We start from the raw sequence: 12,001 nt of genomic DNA on the forward strand, positions 1-12,001 counted from the left end.
ATATGGAGTTTTTGGCACGTTAAATACGTCAGTTAGGGAGAAGCCAATTTAACCATGTTATAGGGATAAAAGCTTATGCAGTGACTCTAGACAGCAGTGCCCTAAAATGCAAAGTCTAAAAACCAGCAAAAAAATTAGAAAAGAATTAAAGTGACCACGCAAAAAGGGGTGTTTCCTCACAAAACACATTTCATTCACAATGGGGAAAATTATTAAAAAATAAAATAAAATGTATAGGGGCAATGTCAACGGAACTGTATATAAAACTTTCATTCAACCTTCATTAAAATGTAATTTTGTTTTGGACACTCATTGAACCTTTCAATTAGAATTACAATTATATGCTTACCTGATCAAACAATCCCATTGCTAGGACAGGAAGTGAAGTGTAAACAATGTTGTAAAGCGAAATAAACCATTGGTCATATACCGTCTGAAAGAAAAATGACAGGAATAAATCACTTACTGCACAGGCTCTTTTTATAATGTAGTTTCAAAAGGCACTGTAAGCATCTTCATCTGGAAAAACTTTTTTGAATGAGTATGACTATCTATTATAATATTTTTTTAATTACAAAAAGACATTCCAAATTGTGATAGGACTTTTACTAGAAGAAAGGAAGAAAAGCAGTCAACCTTTGACCTTTGCCTTGAAAAAAATGAATACTTAACTGATTTCAATCAGCATATTAATTTATAAAAAACATTACTGGCCTGACTGGCAAGCACAAATTTACACCTTGATAAATACATTAACTTTCCACATAAACCTTTACAATTGTCACACATTTCTTCATAGTTCTAAACAGTTGGCTCACAGCCATAGGTTTTTGTGTACTCTCACTGGTTTGGTAGTTTGGCCACAGTTTAGACTGAGTTTGGTTTACTGATTTTTTGCAGGAAGTGACATCACTGCCCTTCCCAGCATCCAAATCCGCTGGAAGGGACATAACTGGTTTCCCACCAAAGCCAAGAAGAAGCACCCCTCATTTCTAAGCACCAACATCTACAGATCACTTGTATATTTACATGACTTAAGTGTAATGTATCTGAACCACTCAATGTGTGCACGTACCCTATTTTGTATTATACTGGAGTTGAAATAGCAAAGTTCCACCAGCCCACAATGAAAGCACTTTCCCCATTGTCAGACTGGAGATAGAATAGTAAAATGTCCCACTAGTACATGAACTTTCCCCAATGTTTGTTGGATTAGAGTTAGAATAGCAACTTTGACCCCACTCCAATGTATGCACTTTTCACAATATCTGTTGAAGTAGAGTTAGAGTAGTAAATCTGGCAGTGCGCAATGTATGCATTTTTCCCAAATGTTTGTTGGACTCGAGTTTGAATCGTGAATCTGAACCCATGCCCTTAGATGTATGCATTTTCCTCAATGTTAGACAGGAATTAGTAAAATTGCTCATTCATGTATGCACTTTCCACATTGTTTGTCGGACTGGAGTAAAAATAGTAGATTTGCACCATGACTTAAATTCACATTTACTTCATTGTTTGTTAGACTGGAGTTACAATAGTAAGTTTTATCCACCAATGTAATCACTTTCCCCAATATTTGTTGGGCTAGAGCTAGAACAGTAAATCTGACCCCTCCTCAATGTCTGCATGTTGCCCAATGTTTGTTAGAATAGATGTCGACAGTAATTCGGACTCCACTCCAGTGTTTGAACTTTTCCCAATTTTTGTTGGGTTGGAGATAAAATACTACATTCACACACCCATGCACATTTATTCCAATGTTAGCTTGGAGTCAGAATGGTAAATCTGTCCCATACACAAATATAGACACTTTCAACAATATTTGTTGGACTGGAGTTAGAATAGTAAATATGACCCTGCACAATGTATGTATCTTCACGAATGTTTTTTAGATTGGGGTTGAAATACTAAATCTGGCATCTCTAATGTACTCAATTTCCACCAATGTTTGTTAGAATAGTATGGACCAGATGTCCGACCTGTTTTTGCATGCGCAAACAGGTTTCTAACCCGTTTGCGCATGCAAAAACCTACAGGGCCATGTACAAAACCTATTTAGTGAGTCGCTATTTATTTGCGACATGCTAAATAGGTTTTGCTACTCACTATTAGGAAAGGGAGTCCCCTTCCTAATAGCAACAGCAAAGCCGTGTACTAATGTTTTGAGGAATATTAGGACTCTGACTAAAGGAGATTACTCTCTACATTCATGTTCCTCACCACAGTTCGTACATGAAGATGTACCAAGCCACTAACCTGACCCCAAGCATCATAATCAGCAGGACAATGAAGACTATATGAAGGTCTGAAGGCTTCAGAGCAGGACAAAAGCACAAGTAAATCACCCAAACATAGAATGCCGAGGACCTAGAGCTTTCAGATAAAGAGAAAGTCAATTATGGTTGGAACACCCAAGCCACAGCTAAACAATGTCTTGCAAGGAGATTCAAGTCTAGCACCCCTGACATCAACTGCAGGGAACCCAAAACAAAAGGACAATAAGATGGTCAGCCAAGGGGGGCATGGCTAACCGCCGAACATGGCGGACGTAGATTGGTGGAGCTCCGGAGCCCGGGCAGCTTTATCCTGCAGCATTGCCGTGAACTGTGCCTCATAGAGGTCCCCCTTGCAAGATCGAGCCGTGGGGAGATCAGGACACATCCGCTGGCTGACTGAGCGGCCGGCATAATCGCGGAGAGGAGAGGAAGCTGAAACACGACCTTCATGACGGATACCCCCCACTAGACGGGAGCGGCTAAATGCAACGCTAAGTCGAGTGGGTCCTCCCGACGAGACGCCGAAGCCCCGCTGGGAGCCTGGAGAAGGGCGGGCACCCCTTGCTGCTGCCCCTGCTGCTGAGTCAGATGCCTGCGGGAGAGGCCATGTGAGGGTGTTGTGGGCCGGAACCCCGGCAATGGCGCCGGGCCCTGAGAATACCTGTGTAGGCAACCCCTTCCTCCGGCTTGCTGCGGTGTAAGGCTGGCACCCCCCCTCGGGGTTGGGACACTTGTGAGGTGTCTGCTGGTATTTTGAGCAGGCCCCCGCGATGGACCGAACCGGCATGAGATCGGACCAGCACTACTGATACGGGAGGCCCTGCGTGAGGCTTGGCGGGGCCTGGGCTTCCCTCCATGGGGTCTCAGCCTTCTGCCGATCTGTGCAGTGCCGCGGAGGACTGTATCGAAGGGGGCACAACCCATAGTGCCTCTCTCCATCTTCTGTCTGGCCCCTCTCCGTTTCCAGAGAGGACTGAATGCATAGTGCCAATATTGGCAACTGTTGTCACATAACACATAGTAAATACATAAATAAACCACACGACACTTATTGTAAGTGGAGAAATATTGCTGCAGGTTTATTAGCATAACCAATATGCAAACATGGTGGGTTATCTTACGGGCGATCCGATCCCAGGGCAGGCCAACCCCTAGCAGCCTGCCCGTCTGATAAGCCTAAATTACACCATGGCAGTCGCCGTTTGGTGCATACCAAATCTTGGGAGGGGCCACCCCCTCCCATCCGTGGACCACCAGTCCACGTGGTTACTCACGCCCCCACAACTCAGACCCACAACCGCCCGTAGGACTAATGGGGCGCCGTAGTTCTTCCAGGGGACAACTCTAGACATCCCTGGGTATCCTGGCTTAGCACCACGCTGTGCTGCTGCATGAAGTACCCCTTGGCATCTGCAGACTCTGGATCGCCCTGTAACTCCTCCTGCAACACAAAGTAACATGTTAGAAGCGTAACCCCCCCTCCTTAGTACCTCTGTCTGCTGGGTAAGCGGAGGGGCGGGCAAGGCGAGACGAGAGGGACAAGAGGGCGAGGAGGGGGCGAGGACAGCCTATATACCCCTGCCCCCTCACCTCCCCCCTCCGCCGGAAGATTCCTTGCCGGACGTCTTCCCTGGCCCAAGCCAGGAACTAGACCGGCTGCCCACAGTGCCATCATGCGGCACTAAGGCAGCCGCCCTTTTAGGGGGGTTGCTGCGCAACCCCCCCGGGCAGCCTTGCACAGCGTGCCTGAACCCCGAGACTAGGTGTGAGGCGTGCCTGGATCCTGAGAGCTGAGAGGGCGCCGGCCAGCGCGGGAGGGGACGACGCTACCCCTGGAAGAATTTGCCCTGAACCAACACCAGCTCCTGATGCGCGGGCCTCACTGGAGAATGTACCAGCAGGACTAGAGTCCATGGTGAAGAGTGAGGCCTTGTGCCGAGTAGGGAGAGGACAGAAGCGACATAAAGGCCTAACACAGGACAGTTGCGGTACGCATGCTGAGCAATACATTGAGAGCAGCTAGAAACCCACAATGGGGAGCGCACCCTAATGGGGAACTGAGTTGGCGCCCTTGTGCTTGAAAGCATGCAGTACACTAGCAGGGAACACTGAGTTGGGGTTGACCCGGGATTACACCCTTAGAATACCGCAAGAGTCTGCCGTGAGCAGATCCTGATCGGACTCCTATTGGCTTCCTCACCATTACTTGGACATATCGTGCCCGAAACAAGAAACACTGCAACTGAGGGTGTGGCTGCACCAGACCACGGAGGGGTGAGCCTGGATTCTGGTCATTTACTGCGCACTCTGCATAGAAGCAGGGCTGAATAACGGAGGCCTATACTTTATAACTCGCAAACGAACATCCATTCTATAGTAACCGGTCTAGACAATCACGGCGCGCACACAGAAAGCAGCCAGAGGTTGAATCACTAATTTTGTGTCAGTGGCAGGCACAGGGGAGGAATCAGCTAGACGACATGAGGCGCCTCAAAGGGAAAGTACCGGAGGCATCCGCTAACAATACGCAGCATACAGAAGAGCTGCAACACCCTACGTTCCTACCCTCGCTTACCTGCATACCGCCCACAAATGAAGAGACACCTCTGGATAAGCTAGATCTAATACTACAAGAGGTCAGGGAGTCAAGAAAGGCCATAGAGTAGCAGATCAGCTTGCTCACTTCCGGTTTCACGCTGCTTAAGGCTGATCATACTAAACTTGCAGCCACAGTGAAGGACAACAGTGTTGTACTAGAAGAGATCCTACCTCAGCACAAGGAGCAAATTCAGCTATTGCAAAGACTAGTCACTGCAAGACAGAGTTGAAGATGCAGAAGGTAAAGCCTGGCGAACAACGAACGCGTTATCGGACTTCCGGAACGCAGTGAGGGTTCCAACGCCGTCAACTTTATGTAACAATGGTTCTGTGAGGATGTGGCCCCAGGCGGATTATCCGAATACTTCTGTGTGAAAAGGGTCCACAGGATTCCCACTGGAAGACCCAAGGTGGGTGCCCCACCGAGACAACTGTTAGCCAGGATCCTAAATTATTCACTCCACCCTGCCCACTACCATCACAAACTACTTCTTAGAGAATGACAATGCTGCATCTTCGATCTTAATTGAATGGGATGCGCTCAACGCAGTTATTTGAGGTACTGCGATCAGCACTACGGTGGGTGCAAGGCAATAGGTACATAAAAGCCTGCAAGCGGTAGAGAGCAAAATGAATGGGTTAGAACAGGAAGAGGTGAGCGACCCTGCGAAACAGGCTCCCATGCAAGAGGCACGTATCGAACATGCAGAGCTGTTAGAGACTTTCCGGGTTATAGATCATAGGGCATATACCCAGTTAAAGCATACAGAAGCAGACAAATCGGAGACATTGCTGGCCAGGATACTAAGAGATGACCCCCCCAACTAATATAATTAATGAAATTACCACACCAGGGGGAGACATAGTAAACATTGAGCAGGATATAAACAACGCCTTCTGTACATATTACACAACACTCTACGGTGAACAAAGCCCACTGGATACCACGCAAATAGACGTATTCTTAGCTGATTTACCCGACCCTTGGCTCACTGCAGAAGCACAAAAGTCTTTAGCAGGCCCATCACAAGAGCCGATATAAAAGCTGCCATCAAGGGGCTCCCACGAAACAAGGGGTGGGGGCTCGATGGCTTACCAGTGGAGTTTTTCGATACCTACGCTGAGGCTTTAATTCCCCATTTGGAGAACCTATATAGCAGGTCACTAAACCAGTTCATCTCCCCGCTACTACGACACAGGCTTTAGTAGTTTCCCTTCCCAAGCCGGGGAGGGATATGTCCGACATATCGGGGTATCGACTGTTATCACTGTTGGTGACAGAGTATAAAATACTAAGTAAAATCCTTGTGAATAGGCTCCTTCCCTCCTTAAGTAAGCTTATACATTTAGACCAATTTGGGTTTCAGCCAGCGCGCAGCACGCCCTTAAATATTAGGAGATTGCTTCACATCATGGCAACTACCCCTGAGCATTATGTATATGCTGGTTGTGTCACATGGGAATACATGTTTAAGGCAATAGGGAAATTCGGCCTATCACCCGAGTACCTCCGATGGTTGCGTCTGCTATACAAGGCCCCCACTGCGAGAGTCCGCACAGGTGGACATATATCGCATGAGTATCCGGTTCGCAGGGGCACGCGGCAGGGGTGCCTTTGTCCCGACTGCTATTTGTACTCGCGCTGGAGCCACTGGCACTTAAGCTTCGTCAGGAGTCTAATCAACACGGAATAACGATCGGCAACTCCACACACTTCATATTTGCATATGCGGATGACATAATTATTTATGCATGAAACCTCATGGGAGTGCTAGAACAAATCCCCAGAATCTACTCCTGGTTCGAACGCATATCAGGCCTCACCATTAATGAAGCAAAATCAAATGCCTTCTTTTTCCGAGAACATACCCGTCTCGAGGAGATTAGCTTTGGGCCGTACCCTTAAAAAACTGCATATAGGGGCAAGCAGGAGGGGGTAGGGGTGCTGGATCTTAGAGCATACAATTATGCGTGCCAACTACAATGGCTGTTCTACTGGAATGCAGGCCGCAACCTGCAAGAGATCAGTTATACCATGCCCCGAATGTGCCACTTCTGCTACATACAGCACTACTGTGCTGGAAGAAAGCACTGCAATACACGTCTAGTTGCCCCCCATACGCACTGAACATTCCACTACTAGGGATCCCAATTCTTAGCACAGGATGGGGGTCTGGTCTGATGGAGGGGTTGGCACGTAGGGGCACTATTCAATGACGGAATTTTAATGGACCATGAGAATTTTGTAAGGGAAACTGGGGTGCCAAACACCTATACCTGCTGCATGCCGCGGTATCGCAATATGTAAGAAAACACTGGGCCCCCTAAAGAGAGGAATCACAGACACACAAATTAATTAAAACCCTATGCTACATGGGGAAGGGGCATCAACTCATCAAATGGTTATACATAGGCTTCCAAGAGCACGCTTCGATGCCACTCACCAAACTATGAGCCAAATGGATAGACGATATTGGTCGGGACTTATCCAATAGGAAATGGGCGCTGATATTTTGGAATACCCCTAAAAGTGACTCTAAATGCAAAATTTAAATGTATTCAATGCATGGGTCTCCATAGGGCCTACCTCATGCTATGCCACCTACAGCGTACGTTCCCAAATACACAACAATACTGCCCCCGTTGCCAACTGGCGGAGGCAGACTTAGCCCACATGTTATGGTCATGTCCTCGCCTGCCAGGATTCTGGGGGGAGGTTTATCAGCACACGGAGGCAGCCACACACCTATGCATTGAGAACTCAATAGCCGAGTGTCTATTAAATGCACGACCACGCAGAAAGCCCAGTTCAGATTTCTGGACTTTGCCCTAATCATAGCCAAATGTTCCATAACTATGAGATGGAAGTCTGCAAAACCTCTTCTACCGACATATGGCACAGTGAAATGCTGAGATGGGGTGATGCTGAGAGTGCTGCAATACCCCAAGAGGAGATTAGGGGACTGTAGAAAAACAAGATATCCATGGAGTGGGATATCATGCTAGAACCTTTTAAAGGCACGAACCTCGATTCCATAACATGTACCCCGGAAACACAATAGACCACTGCATAGTTGGTACACTATGCGTGCAGTTTATGACAGGGTGAGCTGGGAACCACGCACAATACAGTTAGAGACATCCGGTTTGACGGATTAGGATGAAACTACACATATACATTGAAAAGTTGCCAGAACGGGGTGGGAAGGGCGAGGGTGGAAGACCAGTTGTCATTAGTTAACAACTTTCCTCTCAAATTCGCAAATTGTTCAAAAAGATATGTTGCACTGGATACATGCATGTCAATCAACACCTGTCAAAATGCAGTGATATGCTAAGTAGCACATGTATTTAAATATTGTACAACACTAAGTCAGAAGGTAATGAAATGTTTATCTGAGGATAGTAGATGTACTGAATGTAAAAGAAAAATCAATAAAGTTTGTTTAAAAAAAGAAAAAAAAATATGGTCAGCCCAAACCAGTGTGGGACAACCACTGTTACACCTGCAAATGGAACTCATTGGAGAGTGGTTTGCTCATGCTGAAGTGGTGAAGTCGACATCTGCACCTGCATCAGCAGACTGAACAGCAGCAAATCTCTCATGTACTCTGCCTCTCTTGGGAAGGTTCTTGCACATGGCAGGCACAGAGGAATCCCAATCTGCTTGAATCAGGATTGTTTGCTGGCACTGGCATGCCCACTGCATCCTCAAAGGTTTCCTGCTGAAGTGGGTTGCTCCACATGTGTTCTTGAGACACGTGGATGAGAGGAATCTGAAAGGGGAGCACAGGGGTTTCAAGGATCGGAGGCCAAATTGATGAAGGGCAGGATGTCAAAAATTCTTCTTCCCTTCTTGTGCCTCCCATTCAAGGGCAATGCTATTTTCTTGAGAAGGTGGATGTGGTTAGGCTTCTATCCATTCCACACTAATATGGTCCCCATTCTAGATTGTATTGCCAGATCTTCCCTGTACAAGGTGGTGCTCATCCGTTTTCCTTGATTAGCAGTTCAAAAAGGATAACCATCACCCTAAATATAACATCCTGTCACCTCCTTCTTTACTGCCTACCAGCCAAACCCCTCATCCTCTTTGCCAGGGCATGCAAAGCTGCCATCCTGAAAGAGCCAGATGCATTTTGGGTGACTTTTTTTTGGTTTGCACGTGGTTAGCGCCTGATTGAGATTGATGTTAATTGCATTTACTAAATCGCCATTTTGCGACTATTCGCAAATAGGATATATTTCGTACATGGTGTTAGCGAATTGCTATTCGAAAATCCCCATTTGAGATTTCCTATGTTGCGTTTTCCAAAATGTGTTTTCTACCCGATAGTAACCGCATTTTGGACTACCAAAAATTACTTTCGTACATTCCGAAATGGCCTGCAATAGCGAATCACACTTTTAGGAAATGGAAAATGCCTTTGTACATATGGCTCTATATGTCTCTTCAATCTGGAAGTTTTGTAAAAGATGTTTAAAAGTAGATTTTTTTTAATAAATTACTTTCTTTTAATAATTGTTTCATTTTCAAATTAACATGATTTTTGGTATATTCCGTATTTTAAAAATATATTTTTTTACAATTTATCATGTATTATTTACAATGGTTGAACACATTCAAAATATGTATCATAATTTAAAAAAATAGTTACATCTTGAATTTAGATTACTAACATTATATATTTCTGTTTCCAAATTAGATTTACTTGGATACTAAAAGAAATTCTAATTTATTTTCAATAGAATTTATTTTATTCATTGATCATCTTTTTATGAAGATATATGTATTTGAAAAAATATTTTTTAAACTTACTAAGGTGCCGATTCCGATCCGGTAAAACCCGGGTACGAATGGTCGTACGGAGCGTTTCTTCCGTCCGACTCGCACCCGGGAAAAACACCTTACAAACTCGCAAGTACGATTCGCACAGAAATACCATTTCCGTACGAGTCGGAAAAAACACCGACCGGCAAAAAAATACATACAAATCTGATTCTGGACGGCGCATACGCGACGTCCGGACGGAGTCAGGCAGCGTTCTACGGACCAGCAAGTACGATTCGTGCCGACGTCACTCCGCACGCAGCATTTTTTACGGGAGCCAAAAACTGCTGGGAAATTGAGGACGACGCGAAGAAGGAGCACCGGTACGCGACGGACAGCGATGGACCCCAACCTACACGTCATCCCGGCCCTCATAGCCTACGACCTCGTGTTCAGAAACCGACGCAGACGCCGCAGAAGGTCAGAACAACCCTCAGGGGCCAAGGGTGGGGGGTGTGCAAGGGGCAGGAAACATAACCCACACCCCAAAAAATACTAATACATCCTGCACATTAATTACCTCCATGGTCTGGTCACTTCGGGGGGCGTGTCCACCAATCCCACGTCCTGCCACAACGGAAGTGGACGCGTACCCGTCACCACCACAATGGTGGTACGGGACGTACCCACTCCCCCCAGAGCGTGGGTACGGCCCGTACCACCATTGTAGTGGTGATGTAGGCGTACGCGTGTACGGACCGTACCCACGCCCCCAGAGCGTGGGTACGGGCTGTACCACGCGTACCCCTATGTCACCGCCACTATGGTGGTACGGCCCGGACCCACGCCACCACAGCGTGGGTACGGGTCGTACCACGCGTACCCCTACGTCACCGCCACAATGGTGGTACGGGCCGTACCACCATTGCAGTGGTGATGTAGGTGTACGCGTGTACGGACCGTACCCACGCCCCCAGAGCGTGGGTACGGTCCGTACACGCGTACCCCTACATCACCACTACAGTGGTGGTACGGCCCATACCCACGCTCCCCAGAGCGTGGGTACGGGCCGTATCACGCGTACCCCTACGTCACTGCCACAATGGTTGTACGGCCCGTACCCACGCCCCCAGAGCATGGGTACGGGCCGTACCACCATTGCAGTGGTGATGTAGAAGTACGCGTGTACGGACCGTACCCACGCCCCCAGAGCATGGGTACGGTCCGTACACGCGTACCCCTACAGCCCCAATACATTATAGATACAAGGCGTACACACGCCACGGATGTAGGTGTACGGCTTGGTGCAGCACATCAGCTGTAAATTGGGGGTGGTGTATGCCCAGGACAGCAGTGTACCACAGCAAGGGCGCAGGTGGGTGGGTGGGTGCCTATCACTCCCAGCAGTGCCCAGACATTTGAGGGGTGGGTGCAGAGGACTCCCAGCAGTGGACAGAGACATGGGGGTGGGTGCAGAGGACCCCCAGCAGTGCCCAGATATATGAGGGGTGGGTGCCTATCACTCCCAGCAGTGCCCAGACATATGAGGGGTGTGTGCCTATCACTCCCAGCAGTGCCCAGACATATGAGGGGTGGGTGCCTATCACTTCCAGCAGTGCCCAGACATATGAGGGGTGGGTGCAGAGGACTCCCAGCAGTGCCCAGACATATGAGGGGTGTGTGCCTATCACTCCCAGCAGTGCGCAGACATATGAGGGGTGGGTGCAGTGGACCCCCAGCAGTGCCCAGACATATGAGGGGTGGGTGCAGAGGACCCCCAGCAGTGCCCAGACATATGAGGGGTGGGTGCAGAGGACCCCCAGCAGTGCCCAGACATATGAGGGGTGGGTGCCTATCACTCCCAGCAGTGCCCAGACATATGAGGGGTGTGTGCCTATCACTCCCAGCAGTGCCCAGACATATGAGGGGTGGGTGCAGAGGACCCCCAGCAGTGCCCAGACATATGAGGGGTGGGTGCAGAGGACCCCCAGCAGTGCCCAGACATATGAGGGGTGGGTGCAGAGGACCCCCAGCAGTGCCCAGACATATGAGGGGTGGGTGCCTATCACTCCCAGCAGTGTCCAGACATATGAGGGGTGTGTGCCTATCACTCCCAGCAGTGCTCAGACATTTGAGGGGTGGGTGCATAGGTCTCCCAGCAGTGGACAGAGACATGGGGGTGGGTGCAGAGGACCCCCAGCAGTGCCCAGACATATGAGGGGTGGGTGCCTATCACTCCCAGCAGTGCCCAGACATATGAGGGGTGTGTGCCTATCACTCCCAGCAGTGCCCAGACATATGAGGGGTGGGTGAAGAGGACTCCCAGCAGTGGACAGAGACATGGGGGTGGGTGCAA

General features: G+C 48.3%; 1 protein-coding gene across 1 annotated transcript in view; it reads right to left on the bottom strand.

The window, feature by feature from the left end:
- Positions 1-12,001, bottom strand: part of ATP8B4 (ATPase phospholipid transporting 8B4 (putative)) — a 3,731,093-nt gene that overhangs the window by 327,371 nt on the left and 3,391,721 nt on the right. Inside the window, exon 23 of the mRNA XM_085644229.1 lies at positions 350-433. Coding sequence (XP_085500355.1) covers positions 350-433 — 84 coding nt within the window. The remainder of the gene's footprint in view (positions 1-349; positions 434-12,001) is intronic.

The sequence above is a fragment of the Triturus cristatus genome, chromosome 3_1, assembly GCF_964204655.1.
Source record: "Triturus cristatus chromosome 3_1, aTriCri1.1, whole genome shotgun sequence".
Classification (NCBI taxonomy): Eukaryota; Metazoa; Chordata; class Amphibia; order Caudata; family Salamandridae; genus Triturus; species Triturus cristatus.